Here is a 22,462-nt window from a genome sequence, read left to right as displayed (position 1 = left end):
CATCCAGAACTCAGTAGGCGCTTCCATCAATGTGTGCTGAGCAGGCAGGCACCAGAGAAGTCGACCAGTATCCAGACACAAAGCCACCGCAGGGTTCAGACGCAGGTATACCCTCCCCCCGCGATACATGCCAATTCTCCTCCTCCGCAGCCCCCCCTTTTCTAGCCCCAGGCGCGGGAAATATTTAAAACAATTTTATTCATGAAAATATGCTGTACAATGCACTCTACACGGCCTCGACACGGCACACACGCACACGCACACGCTGACGGCACGGCCACGGTACACTGCCTACGATACGCGCCAGGGACGCCGCGCCCACCGCCCGCCCCGACCGGACACATAAATAGGGGAGTGAGGGGCCTGGAGTGGCGCAGAGGAAGGGGTGTCGGGTTGCGGGGTGGATCTGGAACTGAGGCTCGCTGGAGAAGCTGAGACCAGTACTGGGGTTGGGGGAAGTAGGAGGAAGAGAGCGAGATGGACCCTGACGAGGGAGGGGAAGACCTAGGGCCTGCCAATGCGGGAGGGGCCGAACTATAGGGTGGGGACCTAAGGCGGTTTAGGGCTGAAGAAGGGCCAAGTTGATATGTTCTCTGGAGGGGGTTGCCGGTTTGGGGTGGGTGAGGCTAAGACCAGTGGGAAAGAGTGTTAGTTGGGAATCAGATCGGTGTTTGGGGTGGGCAGTGCGTCGCAGCGAGGGCCCAGCAATGAAACCGAAGATTCGGAGACACCCCTGCCCTGCCCTGCCTCCTGGTTGCCTTCCTCCACTAGCGTCCACAGCAGGGGGCCACATCGCCCCTCCCCACTCCTACCCAGCCAAGTGCAGCCCCCTCTCCCAGGCATCCTGCCCAGGTTCAGGAGTTTCGGCCAAAATGGTGGGGTGCCCCAGCCCCGTCCTACCACTTCCCTCAGCGGTCAACTTCTGGGGGACATCTGTAACAGGGCTGGGGCTGCCTTCTGGCTCCCCCTGTGGGGCTGAAATCAGGGATAGGAGCCCGGGAATCAGAATGGGAAGACAGAGACCCCGTGGGGGCAGGGTGGGAGCACCCGAAGCGCAGGGGGAGACGCCCTCAGCCGGGCACCCAGCTCTGGTTGGGGGGCGGAGCCCCGGCCAGCCCCGGCGGGGGCGGGGGCAGGGCCGAGTCAAAGTTGAAGTCCATTTCGTCGCTGTCCATGAAGTCGTTGAGGATGATGGACTCAACGTCGCACTCAAGGCTCCCGCTGAACATGTCCAGGTCCAAGTCGGCCGGGAAGCGGTCAGGTGCAGCACTCAGCGGCCCGGTGGCGGCAGCAGACGCCGCGTACGGCCCAGGCAGCGCGTCCAGCAGGAGGCCGCCGGGCGGGCCCCCGAAGATAGCCGCGTGGCCTGGCGGTGCCAGGCCCGCGGCGCCCGCCTCGCCGGGCAGCGTCATAAGGCTGATAGGGTGGGCTAAGGCACTGCGCGAGGACGCCGGCGGCGCGTACGGGGCCGCCCCCTTGCCAGGGTAGGCGGCCACCGCGCCTGCCAGCGCCAGCTCCCCCGGAGCGCCCAGCACCGGGCCGGGCCTCGGCGCGGGTGGTGGTGGCGGCGGCAGCGCGGGTAACGCCCCGGGGCGGAAGGGCGCCGTGGCCGGCGCGAAGCTGGCCTGCTTGTTTTCCTGGATGGTCTGCATGGGCAGGCGGCGCAACGCGCCCAGCGCCGGTGGCCCAAAGCCCCCGCCGCCGCCGTAGGCTGTGCTCTTGCAGCCGCTGAAGTAGGCAGGCGCCCCGGCGCGGGCCCGCGGCCCGTACGCGTCCTGCGCGCCGTCCAGCAGGGCTTCCGGCAGTCCTGCGCCTCCGCCGTGCAGACCCAGCGGGCCTCCTAGCTCGCCCAGACGGGGCAGCTCCCCGGGACAACGTGCACCCAGCGCCGGCGACAGTGCGCTCGCCGGGCTTGGGTACATGAGCGGCGACGACGGCGCCAGGGCCTCCAGGGCCTCGTCCTCCTCCAACTCGGCTGCCTCCCCTAGCAGGGGTCGCCCGCCGCCGCGAAAGTCGGTCCACGCCTCGTAGTCATCGCTGGCGTGCGAGGCCGGACTGGCAGCCCACTTGGCCGCAGCAGGCACCGGCCCAGGGGCTGGTGCACCTGGAGGGCTGTCGTCGGGGCTCCGCTCTGGTGCCTGCAGCTGCTTCTTCTTGCTCGCCTTGCCCTTGATGCGCAGGAACTTGGCTCCGTTGTCCATGGACACAGCTCTGCGCCGCGGGGTCTTGCCAGTCTTGCCGCCTTCGGGGTTCAGCATCCACCAAGAGCTCTTGCCTGTGCCCTCATTCTGCACGCGGATGAAACGGGTGTGGAGCGACAGGTTGTGCCGAATGGAGTTCTGTGGCCAGAGACAAGGATAGGTGTGGGGAAGTGGAAAATGGGAAGGAAAGAGGGAGTAGCGATGAAAAAGGGAGGAAGAGAAAATGGAGAAAAGAAATGAGAGGATTAGAGAATGGAGCAAAGCCAGATGGGGGTCAGGGAGGCAATAAGAATGGGGCAAAGGGGTTGGGCAGAGAAAGAAACAAAGGGAGCAAGTGTAAGTACTCCAATGGACAGACCCAGAATACCCATCTTCTAACCCCAGAATTTCAACCCCTGCCCCGACACACACAAACACACACACACACTCACACACTTCCAAGAGGGTAGGGCTGTAGCGTGGGGCCCAGCCAGTCCCTTGCGGCCAGGCGAAACTCAGGACTACTTTAGGCCTGCCTGGACCTACAGTAAAGGAGTGGGGACCGCCCTCTCCCCTCCTCCGCCAAGCCCTGCCTGGGCTGGCCAGGCTGCCAGAGCCCCCCAGCAGATTATGTAAGGGCTCTTGCCGCTGCTGGCCGCCGCGCGCAGCTCATTTGTCCGCCCTCCTCCCTCCCCAGCCTGGCATGGCGCCAGGAGCCCGAAAACCCAGGGCTCCAGAAATCAATCTCGCGGTGACTGATTAAGCCCTGTTTAGAACTAATTGCTCTTTCGTGTGTGGGGAGAATAAATTACCTGCTTTAATTTTGTGTCTTTAAAATGCAACTGCAGGTAGAGAAGACTGTTAACCCTTTGCTGGGAGGGCCTGGCCAGGCAAAGCAAGATAGGCTGGAGGTCCTCCCAAGGTGGGTATAGGGCTGAGACATTTCAGGGATTACCTCCAAACCTTTGGAGCTCCTGTGGACCCCACAGAGGCCTTGATCTCACTAAGCCTCTCAAAAGACATCCATTGGCCAGTAAGACCTCAGATGTCATCTCCAGGCAGCACCTGCCTTCAGGCCAGCCCAGTTCTCCATCCTGCCTAGTGAGCTGAAGTCTGCCTTCCCCTTCTGTCCCACCTGTTAGAGTAGCTCAGCCCTCAAAGCCCTTTCCTTTAGCTAGTGGGACCTTCACAAAATCCCCACAAAGTAGGTGGCATAATCTCCATTTACAGACAAGAAAACCAAGGCTCAGAGAAGTGAAGTTTCTGCTGCATCTCAGCACCTCCCCGGTTTCACCTTTGCCGCTTTCTCTGCCAGATCATCTTCTCAGTTTCAGCTGTACCAGTCTCCAGAGCTCCCCTGTCATTCCCCACTTGTTCAGGCTTGCCCTTAGGGCAGAGGCAGACAGGGGAGTTCACATCTTCCAGTACCTGGATCCCACAGGGACCTGGAGGCCTCACCTTCCAGCTTAGGCACTGCTGTGAAACAACATGGGCTTTGAAATCAGAAGGGTTGGGCAAGACACCTGACTCTTCAGCTGCCTAGCTATGTGACCATGGGCTCTTTACTCAATCTCTTTGAGGCTCAGTGAACTACTCTGAAAAAAAATGGAGATACATTCAGGAAAGCCTCATAAGGTTGGCAGATCATGAAATGAAACATCACATATGTGGAAGTGTTTGCTGAACATACCAGGTACTCATGGACATTGGTTACATCCCCTCACTTAGCTCACCTAATAGAACTGTCTCCGCCTAGCTCATATCATGTACTTGGTAGAACTGCTGGGCACTGACAACTCTTGTGAAGCTGGCATTACCCCATCTCATTTATCAGGGAACAAAGGCCCAGGGGGTGATTAAGTTGTCTGCAGTCCCACAGCTGGGTAGCAGTGCCAGGTATCACTCCTGGACCTGCTCTTCACTCCTTAATCCAATGAGCCATAGTTGTAACCACTGCTCTGGGCAGCCTCTCCTTCCTACCACCCTCCCACCAGTCTCCAGGAAGAGCAGGTCTGTCCTGTTGCCCAGAGTACCTTTAGTTCCTCATGCCCAGCTCCAGGTACTGACCTAACTCTTAAGGGTCCCAAGCTCCCTGTTTCTGGCACTTTCTGGTCTTAAGAGGCAACACCTGGGGCTCCAAGGTCCCTCCCAACATTGCCCTGCATGGCTTCTCCTGGGAATCAGAGTAGAGGGGAGCTGGATCCCAAAGGAGTGGTACTCCCTCAAGTAGGTCCCCCCATCCCCACTCCTGCCCCAGCACCTGGCTCCCCAGCCCCTCCCCCACACCTGTGTTCCAGGCCTTGGAGACCTCACAAGTTCTCCTCCCTCATGAGACTGTCTGTCTTACTGGAGGCTCTACCTCCCACCTCTCCACTTCCCAGCTAGAGCTCAGGCAACTCCTCTTTATCAATGTCACCATGTGCCAGCCACTTTCAAGTGCTGGGAAGAAGAAGGGAGGGCATCACCAGGTACCAGCACTTACTCAGTATCTGTCTATACACTCCTGGATGCACTAATTACTTTATCTCATGTGATCATTACATCAAATCCCTTACAAGGCAGGGATTGTGATCCCCACATCAAGAGGAGGCAAGTGGTGCTCAGAGAGGCTAAGAAAGTTGCCAAAGACACAAAGCTTATAAAGTGGCAGACCCAGGTATCGATTTCAGGATGATCTTATTCTGAATCTGAAGGACATCACATTCTGCCAAGGGAAGGGCAAATAAGTCAAAGAATTTCCAAAGAATCTGAGGAAGCCAGTACTCCAGAGTTTCTTAAACTTTCCATGTAAACTGTCCCTAAAGGCTGACAGGATGGGAAAGGTAGGGGTATGGTCACACGAACAGTTGTTGCAAAGTCGAAATTTCTTAATCTTGTGCTTTCATTTAAAATTCAAGGAAGTTTTGTACTGTATTTCATAGTACATCTAAATTTTCTCAATATAAAAAGTTTTGATTATCACCTAGAACACGTGCTCCCAGACTATGAAGCCCCTCTGTCCTCTGCCCTGGAAGCTCTGCCTCAGCCTGAAACTATGGCTGGTCTGACACATGAGGACTTTTCCTGAAGTCTCCCAGGACCTGGTGGCAGAGCAGGGATGCCCGGTGCTCCTCCAGTCCACCAAGCCTGACCTGGGGAAAGCCCCTCTCCCGTGCCAGGCCTCAGTTCACAGGCAGGAAATGAATGGGGATGACCAGTTGTACTATAGGGACATGAAAATTCTTGCAATCACCCACCACAAAGAGGGTTTTTTTTTGTTTTTTTTTTAATCTTTGTATTCTTTTTTTTTCCCCCCTAATAGTGGAACTCTTGGTAAATGGACTCGAATTCGAATTCAAACCTTGATTAGGTAAAACAGGCCAGAAGAGCCACGCCCTTTCAGCACCCTCCCTCACACCTCTCACAGAAATGGAGGTCCTCAGGGAAGGGATCCTGCGGGCATAGAGGGGGAAGTTGAGGCCTAGAGGGGTAGTGTCTTGCCTAGTGTCACTCTGGTCAGTGGGTCAGAGCTGGTGAGGAGCCAAGCCTCTGACTCCTGAGCCAAGCTTTGCACCAGGTGTGCACCAAGGCTGTGCCCCATGAGGGAAGGCAGGCCCTGCAGCTTAGTTTGGCTCCTCAGGGCCCAGCCACCTGGTACCAATCAGAGCTCCAGGCCAAGATCCAGTGGCAAATGCTGATCCTAACTCTGGCTTGCCTGAAAGGCCTCTTGGGAGGCCAGAGGCCATGGAGGAGGTGAGGAAGGCAGAAGAGGGAGCTGCCTCTGCCAGGCAGCAGTAACCAGGGTTCCCTCCCTCTCAGGGTTGCTTAGCAACCTGTCACTACAGCCATGGCCCCAGCATGCCCGGGCTCCCTTGTGCCTAGAGCTGGGCTGGGCTTTTGGGGCATCATACTTCCCCACAGTATATCCAGGGCTGGTGCTGGCTCCCAGGGGAGAAAGGACCTCCCAGTTTTGTGGGCAGAGGTGAGGGGCCCTGGGTTACATCCTGTACCCACATTCCCTCAGAACCTGAGCCAGGGTGGCCAACCCCCTGGCACCTCAGCCACCAGGGAAAAGAGGCTGCCACAGGGCACAGTGCATGGGCTCTGGCATTAGATCTGGATTCCAGTCTGACCCCAACAGCAATGAGCTGTGTGACTCTGAGGCAAGATGCTTTGAACCTCCATTTCCTCAATTGCCTCCCTGTTCCCACTTTTGATTCCCAACAGTCCTCCACACAGTAGCCAGAGGGGTTCTTTAAAATACCTTGGATCACAGCCAGTCCTGCCCTCATCCCTCCAGTGCTCACCCCACCTCCCATCTCACTGCGAGTAAAGGACAGAGGTCTTGCCCACAAGACTCTCTGTGACCTGACTCCTCTCCTAACACTGTGCCCCAATCCCTTCATTCCTTGCTGGCCTTCAAACCTGCCAGGCATGGCCCCACCTCAGTGCCTTTGCCTCAGGGGGAAACACTGGTCCCCAGACACCCACACACAGCTCTCATCTCTCTTCACCTTTTGCAGAGAGGCCCATCCTGACCACTTTTTAAAATGGCTCCTCTTCCCTGGCATTTCTTGGCCCCTTTAGCCTGCTCTAAAGCAATGATCATTTCTAAACTAAAATACAATTTTCTTATCTTCTAGGTGTATTGTTTATGGTCTGGCTACCGTTACATTAGAATGTAAGTTTCATGAAGACGGGTGGTTGTGTTTTGTTTACTATACCATGTGTTTGGTACTTGAAAGAAAAACACCTCTTGCCATTAAGCTGATTCCTGCTCCTGGTGACCCCATGTGTGTCAGAGTAGAACTGTGCCCCATAGGGTTTTCAATGGCTGAATTTTCTGAAGTAGCCAGCCAGGTCTTTCTTCCAGGGTGCCTCTGGATGTACTCAAACCTCCAACCTTTCAGTTAGCAGCCATACTTAATAAAATGTGCTTATCGAATGAATGTTTAAATGAAAGAATAAGTGAAAGAAGAGAAAACAAAGGGAGAGGGAGAGGAAGGAAGAAAGGAAAAAGAGTAAAGGGAGAATTAAATGAGACTGGGTAGAGTGGCTGGAGCTCTGGTGGTGCAGCACCTAAAGCATCTAATTGCTAACCAGAAGGTTGGAGGTTCAAAACCACTAGCCATTCCATGGAAGGAAGATCTGGTAATCTACTTCCATAAAGATTTATTGCCTTGGAAACTCAGTGGGGGTCACTATGAATCGGAATCAACTCAATGGCAGTGAGTTTTGTTTTCCGTTTGGTTTGGGTGGAGTGGCTGGCACATAATAGGGGCTTCTCCATACTGGGCTGAGAGGCAGGAACAGAGGACAAATGAGATACAGGAAGAAAGGTAGAGAAAGTCAGGAACAACATGATCCACAGAGGGAACTGCAGAGAGGAGTAAGAGCTTCAATGTAAGTAAAGAAGTTCTCATAGGGTGAACAGTGCAGCTGCCCAACCAGCCCCCGATCCTGCTCCCTCCTGCTCCCCAGAAAGATGGGCTAACCCAGGGCTGTGTCCACCCAAGCTGGTTTGGATGTGGCCAAGGCCTCTCACAGCCTGGGCTAGAAGACACACCAGGAGCTCTACTGGGGACAGAAAAACTTAATCCTTGCTGATGGTGCCTCCCTGGTGGACAGGGTTTGATCCATTTGGTGGCGGCACCTCATCTATCCAGTAGGACACCCTCATCTATTCCCAGGACACCCTTCGCCCACGAGCAGTAATGCATTCATCTGACAGCACAACCCCATTTATCCGGCATACTGGTCCCATTTATCCAGCAAGTACAACCTCATTTGCTAACAGCTCTCCATTCACCTGACGGCCCCCTCATTTATCCAGCAGGACACCCTCATTTATCCTCTGAGTCGGAGACTCTCCTTCCTCTGTGGTATGGCTATGTTCTCTGATGGTGCAACCTGACTGATCCAGCAGGATGTCGTCTCTCCTACAAGTACACTTCATCCTCTGACAGTACCACCTCATTTATCTAATAATGCAGCCTCACCTTTCCTCCAAGTACCACCTCATTCCCTGACAGTACAACCTCGTTTATCTTCCAGTACAACCTCATTTCTCCTCCCAACACAGCTTCATTCTCTGACAGTTCAACTCATCCAATCTTACTTCTCCAGCCAGATCTCTGGATGGGGCGGGGGTAAAAAGAAGAGGGGTTTCCCCACTCCCTGGCTCCTGCCTACAGAGGGCTGCCTAGTGCTGTGATTATGGCCAATCTCCGCAGACCCAGGAAGGACCGTGGTCTTGGTGTTCTACATCGCTTGGCTCCGCTAATGTCCACTGTTGCCCCACCTCCCATTTTGTACCCTGCTTTGACCACGTCCTCAGATTGGATTCAGGGACAAGGGCTCCCACACTGTGCCACCTTCTTACCCTGTGATCTTGGGCTGAGAGGAGGGGATTAACCTTTCTGGGGCCCATTCACTGGTAAATGTTTAACAATCAGCTTTCTAAGGGATAAAAGAACTACCTAATTGGTAGCCCTTGCTGATTTCTGTGGTACAGATATGCCCATTGTAGCTGATTTCAAGCTGCCTGCGTGATGTCACTGACTGCAGAACTGGGAAGAAATGTGCACACCTGGCTCTCGTGAGCCAGTGCAAGCTGACTCCACACGCCCCTGGCATGTGCCTCAAATACTGAGGCAGGAGAACGGCATCACCGACCACATGCCAGACTTAGTCTCACTCACTCACTCAATGCTATTAAGTCGATTCCAACTTACAGCGACCCCCATTGGATTTCTCCAAGACCATAAATCGTCATGGAACCAGACTGCCTCATCTTTCTTCCATGGAGCTGCTGGTGGGTTTGAACAACCAACCTTTTGGTTAATAGGTAATCACCTTAACCACTACACCACCAGAGCTCCTTCGACTTAGTCTAGGCCCCTGCAATCTTTATTACCATCCTAAGTCCATACAGCTGGGAAGTGGTGAGGCCAGGTTGGATCCCAGGGCTATTTATTCCAAAGTGGGATTTCTGTCACTATGCCACTGTGGTTGGAGCCCTGCCACCCACCCCATTGACCATCTCTGCCTTGGTTCTCAATCTCAAACTGTCCTGACTTTCATCAGGGACCAGAGGCCCTCTACCCCAATCTTATGCTGCCTTTTCTGTGCCCCAGCACCTGGGAGCTTCCAGGGCCTTCTCAAGTTCAGTCTTAGGTCTTGGGTCGACCCATCTAAGCCCAGACTAGTTCCCATCACTGTCCAGGGCTCAGCCCAGCTCTCCTCAGGAAGTAGTCCCTGACTGTCTGATGGGGATAATGATCCATCTCCTACTCAGAGCAGAGACCACCCTGAGGGGCTATAATGAGAGCTCTGCTCTCCTCCAGGATTCCCATTTCCTTCCGCCCTCCTTCCCTCCCGCCCTGCATGAAGAAATGTCAAGGGCAGGGTTGAAATCCAGTTTCATCCAGGTGACCCTGGACCTCTCCTATAAAAGGTGGCAACAATTCCAACATCCACAGGGAGGGATGAGACCTGGATGAGATCCTACAGGTCAAGAATTGCATTCCCTCCCTATCTCAGAGCCCCAGGAGCAGCTCCAGCAGCCCCCTCCCTTTCCATCCCTAGCCCCCAGCCCACTCTGGGGCTGCAGCCTGGCCCAGGAGCACAAGCCTATTTCAAAGCCACAGTTTACTCAGGGGTCACTTGCTCTGCTGCCTGGGGTGAAGCTGGGGTGCCTAGTCCAGGCAGGCTGCCTGACAGAAGAGGAAGGCAGGGACCTGAGGCCATGTGGGCAAATCCTCGACATTAGAGGCTCCAGTGTGGGAGAAGAAGGGCAGGTGAGTGGGTCTGGGGTCAGTACTGGGATAGAAGTTGGCATCCAGGGGCCAGCAGGAACCAGATGCCCAGAGCAAGGTGTAAGGTCAAGAACTGTTGGCCCCTCCCTGTGACTCCCAAGAGGACACAACCCATACAACCATCTGAGCAGCAGACAAACTAACAACAGAAGTTTAAGCTCACGCCTTACCAAAAGTCTACAGTTCCTCAACATTCGTGGGCTTGGGACCAATTCCACACTGACATTCAAGAGCCCTCTTATGCCCTCCAGCCCTTACTACCCCCATTTCTTAAGCCCTTCTGGGGTTCCAGCCACCTTAGATGTCTCATGCCTCCATGCCTTTGCACATTCTGTTGCCTTTGCACATTCTGCTCCCTTTACCCTCTTCTCTCTGGTCAACAAGCTTCTGCTCCTCCATCAAGACCAGTACTATAGCACCTCCCTTGCTCCCTCTGTCCCCCTCCCCCAAATATGTAATTGCTCCCACCTCAGTGCTACCCCAAAGATGTAACTGCACACTATAGTATAATTCTGTGTAAGTTTGTTTCCTCACTTGACTGTGAATTGTGCAGAGGGAAATCCTTGGCTCATAGTAAGTTAACACACAAGGTGGGGCTCTCGGCAGTCGAGAACCCTTCAAGCCTGCCATTTCTGTGCAGATGCTGTCCAGCTCCAGGCCCTGCCCACTCTCTACCAGGGTCCTGCCTGAACCTCCTCCTCTCTGGTTTCGCCTGCAGCTCCTGCAGCTTCTGCTACCTCCCTGCTTCTCTTCGGCACTTCCTGATCCTCAGGAGGATTCAGCAAAGTGAAGACAGGAGGAGAGAAGTGCCATTTATTGAACACTCACCATGTGCTATGCACTGTGTTGGGCATCAACCATTATCACCTCATTAAATCTTTGTAACACCCTCTGAGCTGGCTTATCATCCCCATTTTACAGATGAGAGGTGGCCCCAAGAGACAAACTGACTCGCCAAGGTCACGTAATTGTAATTGATGGTGAATTCTCACCCTGCCCCTTGCTCATCCTCCTGCCCTGAGATACCTCTGTAGGGGTGGGGTGGGGAGAGAGACACCAAGCAGAAGCCTCTAGAGTGGGCCCAAGGTTAGAGGGAGCTGTCCACAGACTGCCCCTTCCTCTTCCAGGATCAAATTAAATCCCTAAGTGTACAGTCTTTCAGATCTCTCTCTCCCTGTCTCCCTTCAGTCAGAGCCCCTTCCCTCCCTCCCTCTGGATGCAGCACCTCCCCACACCCCTGCCCCAGGCCCTGGGAGCAGCTGTGGTGACCTCATCCGGCCCTGCCCCAGGAGGCTCTGGGGAGGGCCCAGCAGCTGTGCCCCAGCCCTGCAGGCTGGCTCCTGGGGAAAGAAAAGAAGGAGTGGGCATGGTGCCAAGAGAACCATCTGCTCTCCCAGGGGCATGGCCACCCGCACAGACACTGGCCTTGCCCCCAGGGGCCGCCCTTGGCCCTCTGTCCCCATGCCAAGGTGCTCCAGCAGCCCAGGACAGCCCACCCAGACTGAAGCACCAGGCTTCATCTACCGTCTGTCTTCTGGAGATTGAGAGGTCCTTGCAGGACACTGTTGCAGTACCATGACCGTCTGGTGAAAAATGAACAAGTGCTCAGGGTGAGCTCTGGGGACAGAAGACAGCGGCCTGGGCTGGGTGTGCTGTGCACTGCCTGCCCCAGCCCACCAGCCCGGGCTAAGAGGCTGCAGTACCCCCTGGGAGCCTCCATCCCACACATCTGCTCAGCTGGCAGGTGCCTCTGGCAGAGGGCAAGCCCCTTCCCCCAAGGCCCCAGCTCAGGTTACAAGAGGAGGCCAGCTGAGGACAGGGTGAGGGGGAGAGGGAAAAGGAGGTGGTACAGCTTCCCAGAGTATTGAAGGAAGGAGAACTCAGATCTCTAGATTGGTCTCAGAGCCAGAAAGCCAAGAGCCTTGCCCAAGGTCACACAGCCTGCTAGTGAGGCAAAGAAAAGCTGGTGTCCGGGGCAAGTATGACCTTGAGTTCAAGGTCTGGGTTCGAGTATGACCTTCAGCAAGTCATTTCCTTCATCTATCAACAGTGGGGGATGGGGTGCCTAAAACTACCCTGTTTGCCTCCCAAGGCTATGGGGAAGGTTTTGGGAGAGGTGGAAAGGGAAGACTCTGGTAGGCTGGGAAGTACTGGATCAAGGGCAGGAGGGAGTTTGAACGTGCTGAGTGTCTGACAGCTCAGTGATGGTGGAGGGAAGCATTAGAGGGAGGACACCCCACCTCTGGACACACGTGCACATACATACTCAGACAATTCAGCATCTCTCAGAGGGCAGGGCCCAGGGACCCCTACCCTGAATGGGGTAGTTCCTTTTCCTAGAGCACTGAAGGAGCAGTAATGATGTTGGCCAAGCATTCCTGGGGACTTTACATATGTCTCTCCTGAAATCTTGGGCATAAATCCTAGGATTATCCCATTTTGTAGAAGAAGAAACTGAGGCTTAGGTACCTAAGGCCACACAGGAGTGAGGGGTAGAGCTCCTATTTGCTCCTTCCCAGTTTGCCTCCGGGGCTTGAGTTCCTAACTACACTATTTACTTCCAAGATACTTAAAGCACCAAAGAGTGCTAAATGGCACCTCAGGAAGGGTGGGAGCCAGGCTTGGCATCTGGGACTCTCTGGACCTCCACCCTATCTGGAGCTCATCTTCTCTCCTGAGACACTCTTTCCTTCCTGTCTACCCTCCATACCAACCTAGAGCGATCTTTCTGCCCAGCCCCCATGGCTTGGAGTGCCTGGGCTTGGCATTCAAGGCCTCTGACTCTCAGGCCCCTGCTTGCTTCTCCAGCCTCAGCTACTGATGGGCTCTGGCCAGCACAAACCTCATGGGGCTCTCTATAGAGTCCTGAGGGTCTGCTGGAATTCCCTCCCCCACCTCCAAGCACCCAAAGCTCTTTATCTGGCCTTCTATCATGACCCTGAGCAGTTTTTCAGCCTGAATCAGAATTGGGTGTCCTCATCTTATTTCCCCAGCTTGACCTGTGACCACTCGAGTTCAGGGAGCCAGTCCAGTTCTTCTATGGGCAGCACTGCATGCCATACACAGTAGGTGCCCAATGGCTGCAGCCCTGGATTAAAGTAAACAGAAGGAGCTGTCATCAGCCCCCAGGCCTGCTGATCAGGGGAACATCAAGCTGGTCCTGTCCTCAGAGAACACTCCATCAGGGGCAGGAAGCCAGTGACCCCAGGCTGTTCCCCAGACTGGAAGCTGTGGGGCCAGGCTCCAAGAAAGGGCAGAGAATGATTGGGAGTTTGGGTAATAGACACCAGCTTGGCATAGCCTGGCCAGAACACTGGATGAGGGTGAAGTCAACCTTGGGTAGTTTCATTTCCACTGTTTTATTTTTCTTCTCCCTAATCTCCTCATCAGCAAAATAAGGATAGCAATAGTAGCAGCTTCCTGGGGTTGCTGTGAGGATTAAATAAAAGCATGTATGCAGTGGCACATGGCAGGTGTTATCCCAAGCTGGAATAGTTCAGTGTGGCTAAAGCAAGGGTCAGAAGACAGAAGGGGTGAGAGATGTGACTGGGAGTGGATGGGCAAGGCCTTGAGGGTCATGCTTAGGCCGCAGGACTGGCTGCTGGTGGAACAGAACTGGGCAGCAAACATGCTCCTCTTGTCTCCTCCGCCAGATGGGAGCTATCAGAGTGCAGGAGCTATGTCTTTTCATTTTCTTACCATTCTAGAGAGGCCTGCTCTGACACTCCCCCTCCCTCATGCAGTCAAAGGCTCTTGATAGCAAATGTATCAGCCCTGGCTGCGGGCTTTACTGCCTTCATCCATGCCCTGTCCAATGGGGTTCATAATATTGCAGGGAGAGGTGCACATGTGTTTAGTTAGGGTGGTGGCTAAGCCCCTTGTAACTGACTCATGAGGATCAAATCTCTGGGAGGACCAAAAAGGGGCAAGACAGAGAAGAGTGGGAACAAACTGGACAGCCTGCTGGGAGAAGGAGCTGGTCCACAGTGAGAGGAGGAAAAGGGAGAGTGACAACCAGAAGGCTCAAAAGCCATGATATAAGACATTGGTTCAGAATCTGAGTCGCCACCAGACATACCTGCTAACATATAGATTCCTTAGTCCACCCATTTAGAGTCTAATATAGGGAGCTCTGGTAGCATAGTGGCTAAGGCACTTGACTGCTAACCAGAGGCTGGCGGTTCAAACCCACCAGCCACTCCTCGGAAGGAAGATGGGGCAATCTACTTCCGTAGTGATACTGCCTCGGAAACCCAAGGAGGGGTCGCTATGAGTCAGGGCTGACTCGACGGCACATAACAACAACAACAACAATAGAGGCTCTGAGATGGGGACTGGAAACTTGTGTCATCTAAAAGAAGATGAACAAATCTGTCTTCGAGGAAGTATGGCTAGAATGCGCCTCAGAAGAGAGAATAGCCAGACTTCGTCTCCTACACTTTGATCGTGTTGTCAGGAGAAGGATATCATTCTGGGTGAAGAAGAGGGTTAGCGAAAAAGGGGAAGACCCTCAGCGAGATGGAGTGACACAGTGGCTGCAATGCTGGGCTCAGGCATGGCAATAATTATGAGGATGGTCCACGATCAGGCAGTATTTTGTTCTGTTGTACACAGGGTTGCTGTGAGTCAAAACTGACTTGACAGAACCTAACAACACCACCACCTCGGTGACTCTGATTGTCAGCCAGGTTTGTGAACAACTAAAGATTTAAGGCAGGAATTCTCAGAGAGGAGCTTTGGTTTCTAGAATCACCTGGGTTTTTTGTTCAAACCACCCAAACACCACCTAGATTCTGAGGGATGTCCCAAGGGATCAGGCCCCAAGAGTGAGCAGGTGATAATGGCAGTGGTTCTGGGTGGAGAACACCAGTAAAGGTGGCCTGAGCTCCAGAGGCAGCAGAGAAAGTGGGGGAGGGGGGAAGAGCCAGGCATCCAGAGCAGTTTGGGTGTGGCTAGCTCAAAGGAAGAAGCTCTGGCAGCGTAGTGCCTAAAGCACTTGACTGTTAACCAGAAGGCTGGCGGTTCAAACCCACCAGCCACTCCTCAGAAGGAAGGTTGGGCAGTCTACTTCCATGATACCACCTTGGAAACCCAAGGAGGGATCACTATGAGTCGGTCGGACTCCATGGCACATAACAACAACAACAGCTCAAAGGAAGATCTGAGGAGCCTCAGGGATTCTGCAGTGGGAGATTGCCTTGGGGCAGTAGGGCTGGCTGGTGTGTGGAGCTGAAATAGCACTGGTTTTGGGAGATGGTGAAACGTGGTAAAAACAGACAGAATTGCTTCTGAAATCTAGGCTCTGCCTTGCCCCAGCTATGAAGCCTGCCAAGTGAGATCTTTCTGGGCCTCCATTTCTTCAACTGCAAAATGGGGCTATTAACATGTTTCCAGCAGGACCCAAGGAGGACAAAATGAGAGAATTTATGCGAAGTGCCTAACCAACTGCCTCACACCCAGACATTAATTCTTGTTCCCCTTCCTGCAAGAGGTGCCCCTCCCTTACAGACCAGAAAGGTTTCTCTGCAGAGGGAGGCCCTAGGGGGAGGGTGTGGGAGGCCCCTCCCCCACATGCCACCTGGCCCCCCTCCCACCTCCACATATGGGTTGGGGGGTGGGGAGAGGCAGCAAACAGCCAAACCCTCCCAAACAGGAGTTGGTTTCTATGGTAACCAGGGTGCCAGGAGGAGGGGGGAGCTCCAGATCCAGCTGTCCCCCTGAGCACCCTATCCAGCCCCAGAGCCTCAGCTAATGCCCACCCAACACCCTGAACCCCCATCTGTCTGCTCTGGGGACCAGCTGGGACTGCCATAACACTGCCTTCATTGTGCCTGAAGTGTTTGCCACCTGGGTACTCCCAGGAGCAGGGCAGGCATCTCCAAGCAGGAGGCCCAACTTTGACTCCATCCACACCTGTACTCACACACTTCCACTGTGAGAAGTTCTCTCTCAATAGCATGTGCCCTCTGTGCCAAGGAACCCCTTGTGACTCCTGGAAGTAGACAATTTGCAAGTCACAGCCCCAAAAGGTCCAATGACCCTATAAAGGTCCTTTGGGTACAAACAATACTGAGGACCAGAGTGGGAGAGAGCTTTGCTCCATCTCATGCATTGGAGCAAGTTCCCAGACAGGCAGACAGGTGTTGTCTACCCCTTCGAGAAACACACACACACACACACACACACACACACACACACACACGACTCCACAGCTCCCTCTGACCCCAAGGGACTGGGCTAAAACCTCCTCTGCCCACTGTTGCTCTTTAACAATAGAATGGGCTATCCAGAGGTTGTGAGCTCTTAATCACTGAGAGTAAGTGATAAGGTATTCAGCTAGGGGGAGTAGCAGGAAGGGGTGGTGGGCTGCATGATTCCTCACCTCCCCTAGAGACCAGAGCTGATTTAGGGGGTGAAAAGGTAGGCAATGAAGTGTACGTAGGTCCAGCCCCACCCTCTCTTCTTTCTCAGGTACCCACCCACAAGTTGGGAGGCAAGCCCACAAGCTGCTGGTGAGTCAATGCAGGGTGCAGGAGTTGTGAGATGAGGAGGGGGCTCCGCCTGCTACAGCTAATGCACCCATATCCCAGAGGGTCATATCCACAGGCACAGTCCATGATCATCTTCCCACCCCCACAAGACTCAGAGAGGCTTCCATAGTCCACGGCATCCCAGGAGATCACTGTCACCAGCTGCCACTTGAAGACAGGGGAAAGTGGGCAGCAAGGAAAACCCCCTACCCTTTCAAAGTCCAGACACAAGCCCTGCCATTCAGCTTTCTTCCTCAACCGCACTCAATGACAGAAAGAGATTTAAGTTCTGAAGGGGGTTCAATTCCCAAATCTGCCACTTCCTAGGCATGTGGCCCCAGGGTACACTTTGTCAAGTCAGGTTCTCCATCTAGAAAACAGGGATGCTAATCCTCACCTTGCAGGATGGTAAGGAGGATTTTATGGGATGTACACCTGGCTAGTGACTGGTACTTGGGACTGGGTGCCTCCTTCCTGGCCTCTCAGTCCTCCCCACCCTCTGGCAAGGCCTCTGCTGCTCCTCAACCTCCCCTCCCTGCTCTAATCAGTCCTAAGGCTGAGGCCCACAGAACTTGCAGAGAAGGGTCCTCAACCCGCAGAAAGTGGGGGCTGGGGGACCCCTGAACTTTCAAACCCGCAAACCCCCTGAGCTGTTCATTACCTTAATGCGAGTTAAAAATAACCGTCTCATCTCTTTAGTCTGTCTGCAATTACCGCCTGGCACGGCGCTGCCCCACCATCGTCCTGCTGGAGCGGCGCCAGGTGGCAGGCGGGGCCCTCACCCTGTCTGTCAGTCTGTCTGCCTCCCAGTACCACCCTCCTTTCCCCCACATCGCAGCTACCCCAGAGGCCTCTCGGTGGCCCGCCTCCGGAGCTCCCCAAGTTGCGGGGGTGAGGGCCAGGGCCTCTCAGCCAGCGGAGCAACGGGGTCCTCAGGGAGCTGAGGACTGGTGGGGGCGCTGGAGCACGGAGGCGGGGGAGGGGGGCCGGGAGGCCCCCGAAGCCGGAAGGGCCCGCAGCGCGCCAGCGCTCGTGGGTGGGTGTGAGCAGGTGGCCGTGGGAGTCTGCCGGGCGTGCCAGCAACTGTGCCAGGAGCGGCTGGCATGAGCTCGTGCCCAGGAGGCGGGCAGCTGCCAGCCCCCCGCTCGTGCAGTGAAGGGGGTGAGGACACCTCCCCCAGCCCTGGGCTCACACCGCCTCCTCCTGTACCCACACCAGTCCCGGGGGCTGGGGATCCCCATAGGACAAAGGAGGAGGGAGCCCCACTGGTGCTGGCTGGATCTAAGAAGGAAGGGGGAGCCCCTCATACCAACACCCAGCACCCAGCTGGGGCTGTAGCAGGACACTCCTCCTGGCCTCTCAGGGCAGTTCCTCCTGTCCAGCCCCCACCCCACCTGGGACCTTCTGGGTAGATGAGGTGGCACCAGTACCAGGCCATCTCACCCCTTAAGGAGACTGCGCCAGCATCTGGGACAGGACAGCTCCAGCCCCTGAGGGAGAAGGGAAGTCCCCATTCACTGCACTCCTCCCCCACCCAGCCTAGAGACAGGAATGGGAGGCGCCTGGGCCTGGCCTGGGAGCTCCCAAAGGAGATGGCAGCCAGGAAACACAAAAGCAGGCAGAACAACTCCAGGGGCGCTAAATGGAAAGAGCACCAGGACCCAGAACAGCCTGGAAGGCTTCCCCCAGAACTCCAGGGCCAGGGATGGTTGGGCTGGAGCATCTGAGAGAAAGTGAAAGGCCCTACCCAGATAGCCGAACTCCTGGAACACTGAAGAAGGTGCGTCTTTCTGTCCAAGCCCTCATCCTGGGTCTGGAGACTCCTGCCCCAGGGGAACACTATCAGTCTCTTTGGCAGGGTGCCAGCACTGAGCCCAGCCCCTCCTTAGATCTCAGCCCTGGTTTGGGTGTCCTGTGCCTGCCAGGGTCTTGCCTGCTCCAATTCCTCTCTTCAGCACCACCCGACCAGGCATCACAGATCACAAATCAAACCACAGGGCAACAGCCAAGCACCTTAGCCCTTTCTGATCTGGCCCACTCCACCTTGCCCATGCCACCTCCCTGGCAGCCCTGGAAGCCCTCAGCACCAGCCTGGCATGCCCAAACTGTCCCCCAAACCCAGCCTGCACACTTCTACCTCCCTGCCTTTGCATGTGAAGTCAACACTCCCTGGAAGACCTTCTCCCCAATTCTACCCTCCCCAGTGAAGGCCTACATCAAGTGCCATCACCTCTGTGAGGACATCCCTGTTCCCCAGGACATCAAGTCCACCCCACCACCACCATGCCAGCCTTTCTTGCTTATAAAACATGGGGTCAAGCTGAGCACTGGTATATCAGAAGGCAGGTCTAATGCCTTCCTCATGGTCCCCAGACCCTACCTAACACACACACCCAGGGATGCAAGTGTGACACTTAATGGGGGGAGGGCAGGGAAGAAGACACAATGGCCCCTGGCCCCAGCCCTGACACCTGAGGTGTACCATAGCCCCTGTCAATCTAAGGTGAGTTGGGGGCTGGCTCTTCCAACCAGGTTCCCTGGAGGGGTTGACTGGGAAAAGGGGGCTGGGCATACCCCAGGCCCAGGAATAAAAGAGGAAAGAGGCTTCCCAGAGATTCTGGGTGAGGCAGAAGGACAGCCACTGAGGAGATAGAATGGGGCCAGAGGCCCCTCTGAAGAGCCCCCTCCAATGCCTGGGTGGTCTCTGCCAGGACCTAGGTCAGGAACCCAAGCCTAAGGCTCCCTCTCCAGTGCCTCAGCCCAGGGCTGAGCCTACCAGGGAGGACCAACATGTCCCCAGTAGCATGGTGCTGTGGAAACTGCATCCAATGGGCAGACAGAAGACCTGGTCCTTCATCCAGGGCGTGCTGCTCACTGATGACCTGAGAAGAGTCCCATCCCCTTCCATGCCTCAGTCTCTCTGTCTGAGAAATGAATTTGTGGGACTGAAGTCTCTCCAAGCATATCCCCAGCCATGTTCTAGCATTCATATCTACCTCTGTTCAAAAGCCTTTAGTGTCCCCCCTCCCAGCCCCCAGCTGCCAGCATGACACTGTTCCTGCAGCTCTATAGGGCATCTAGAAGCTCAAGGAAGAGAGCCTGGGCTCTGGAAAGAGGTACACCTGGGTTGGAGTCCAGCTTTCTCATCAACTGAAGGTGTGACCTTGGGCAGTTTACTCCTCCACTCTGGGTCTCAGTGCCTTCCTCTGTAAATGCGGACAGTAAAACCCACCTCAGGGACTGCTGAGAGCATTAAAGATACGAGAAGTCACCTGGCACAGAGCTTGGCCCCAGGACTTGATGAATTGCGATTATCTCCCCACTTTCAGCCTCATGTCTCCTCCTTCTATCTTCCCTTGCCCTCTCCATCAATCCCCAGCTAGAGCTCCACCTCCTACAGGAAGCCCTCCTGACTTACCCTGGCCCATAGAACTCTCCCCTGCCTCAGCACCATCCACAAAACACAACCATCCATTTCTTGTCTCTGCAGCCCCTCATGGTCACTCTTTTTGCCAGACATGCATTGGTGGCTCCTTGGTGCCACACTCCATGCTGGGTGCTTTGGGCACAGAGGTGGCTATGACACTGCCACTACCTTCCAAAAGAGGCAGCAGGACAAGGAAATGAGACAGGACACAAATGTTTAAGACCCAAGGTGGGCAGAGAGAGAGGGCCAGAGAAGGGGAAGTCCTAAGCTAGCTAAAAAAGGGTTAGGGAAGGCTTCCTGGAGGAGGAGTCTAGACTTGTACCCTTGAGAGCAGGGCTATATCTATAGGGAGAGGTGGATGGTGGGACAAAGCATGGGAGCAGGGATGGAGGTGGAAGTAAAGCCCAAGAGCAGGACACACTTGGGAGGAATATGTTCTGGTAGAGGTTGAGCCCAAGCAGACTAGAGAGGGGATGGGGAAGGAGATTGATGTCTGCTTCTCTAGCCAGTGCTCCTCAGCCCCACAGTGGCCAGCCACCAAAACAGAGAAGCTGCCAGTGCAAGGCCTGAGAGTCTTGCAGTCCCAGGTCAAGACACATGACCCCTACACTGCAGCCACAGGGCATCACATCGTGAGCAGTCCATGTACACAAGCCTCCCCCAAGCCCACTGGCACACCTCCTTGCTCTGACCCTGACTGTCCGCTCCTACCACAGCACACATGCCATGCCGCCCTCAAAAAGACCCCTTCCCCCACAGGGAGCCTGACAGTCACTCCCTGGCAGCTCTTCTCCAACAACTCACCCCCTAAGAACCGCCCCTCAACCTTCTCTCTCCCAAAGGCACAAATTATACCCATTCCCCAATAAGCTGGCCAAAGGAGGAGCTGGGTCTGGAGGCCACTATCCAGTCAAGCCCCTGCCCTTTCTCAAGATGGCTCCCCCCTTCCCATTGCTGGCACTGAGGCCTCCCTGGGGCTCCCCAGCCCCTCCCCCACACCCAAAAGCATCTCGGCTCAGAAAACCAGGGTAGTGGAAGATAGGCAGCCTAGGGTGGGCAGAGACAAATCCCCAGCCCACAGCACCCTGCCCTCCGACCAGCAGGGGTCATCACCACCACTCTCAAGCTGATCCAGGTAAAAGGAAGGGGGGAGCAGCTGCCCCATGGAGAACTCAGAGCTTCCCAGGTCAGAGTTCCCCCACCCCAAGTAGCATAGTGCCCTAAAGTGAATTCCTGTCACCACAGGAAGAATTGTGGGTCCAGGGTCTCCAGTTTCAGGTAGGGTAGCCATTGGCCCCAAGTCCTTATTCCAAGTCTTTAAGAGAGTGCCTTGGTGGCGAGGGTGAAACAAGAGTAACACAAAGCAAACTCGCGGGGGTAAGGGGGTCCCTGATGTTCCTCAGCTATGTCCTCAAGGACGGGGTGAGGGTGTTACCCGACCAGAATCCCTCTGGGGCGCCTCAAAGTGACAGTCCCTTGTTACCCCAGCAGACCTCCCACCCTGCATCCAGCACAAGCACACAGCTGCTCCCTGCACGCCCCCGCCCATCGGACGGCCGGCCCCAAGCCCTGGGCACACACTCGGTGACCCCTGGGGGCGCCCCAGAGGCCCTCCCGACGGCCTGCCCCGCGACCAGGAGCACATAGCAGGCTCCTGGAGGCCCCAGCCGGTGTCCCCAGCTCCCCCTCCCCAGCAAGACGTCCCCACCTTCCAGCCAGCAGAGCTGTTGCTGTCGCCTTTATCCTTGAAGTAGGGCACGTAACGGACCATCCAGTCGTAGATCTGTGAGAGCGTGAGCCGCTTGTCCGGGGCGCTCTCGATGGCTTTGGTGATGAGGTCGGCGTAGGACAGGTTTCCCCAAGCGTTCCGCCGGGAGCTCTTCGCTTTCCGCAGCGGTCCGACCTCTGCGCCCAGCGGCGGCGCTGGGGCCATAGCTGGGGCCGTCGCCCGGCGCTCCGGCCCGCACTCCTCCGCGCCCTCAGCCACCCCTGCGCCCAGCGCTCCGTCCTCGTCGCCGGCCAAGTCGGGCTGCGGCAGAGGCCAGGTACACGAGCGCGGCCGGCTCTGCGGCGCGAAGTCCGGGTCCACGTCCACCTGATGCGCTCGCAGCTTCGCAGCCATGGTCCCGCCGGGCTCCGGCGAGGAGGGGAGGGAGGTTCCGCGGAGGGTGGGCGGGCAGCTCCGGGATCTGCGCGCCCCGGGGAGGCCCGCGGGAGGGGTCCCTGGCGGCGCCGGCTCAACCGCGGGGCGCCATGGACCGGAGCGCGGAGGCAGGGGGCTGGACGCGCTGGGGAGCAAGAAGGCAGAGAAAGACTAGGGGAGTGAGGGGACAGCGGCCCCAGAGACCAGAGGGCACACACCTCGCCCAGCCCCGCTTCTAGCACCTGCCGCCTGCCTGCGCCTGCAGCCACCACCGCCACCGCCGCTGCCGCCACTCCCCGGGCGCCGGCCCCGCGCGCGGGCCCTGCTCTCCCGGAACGAGGCCGGACTGCACCATCCCGGAGCCCGAGCCCGTGCCGGAGCCCGCG

The 22,462-nt window shown here is 56.0% G+C and overlaps 1 protein-coding gene across 1 annotated transcript; it reads right to left on the bottom strand.

Moving 5' to 3' along the window:
• Nucleotides 1-1,070: 1,070 nt before the first annotated feature.
• FOXO6 (forkhead box O6) lies at nt 1,071-22,055 on the bottom strand. Its single transcript, XM_007952716.1, has 2 exons — nt 21,642-22,055; nt 1,071-2,339 (listed from the first exon to the last, which is right to left on the bottom strand). Exons 1-2 carry the CDS (start codon nt 22,053-22,055, stop codon nt 1,071-1,073), a joined length of 1,683 nt encoding a protein of 560 aa, XP_007950907.1.
• Nucleotides 22,056-22,462: the final 407 nt, after the last annotated feature.

Source organism: Orycteropus afer, unplaced genomic scaffold (genome assembly GCF_000298275.1).
Source record: "Orycteropus afer afer isolate SDZICR_OR568_19922 unplaced genomic scaffold, OryAfe1.0 scaffold00355, whole genome shotgun sequence".
NCBI lineage: Eukaryota > Metazoa > Chordata > Mammalia > Tubulidentata > Orycteropodidae > Orycteropus > Orycteropus afer.
The sequence above is the reverse complement of the archived record's forward strand: the minus strand, read 5'-3'. Positions and strand labels throughout refer to the sequence as shown.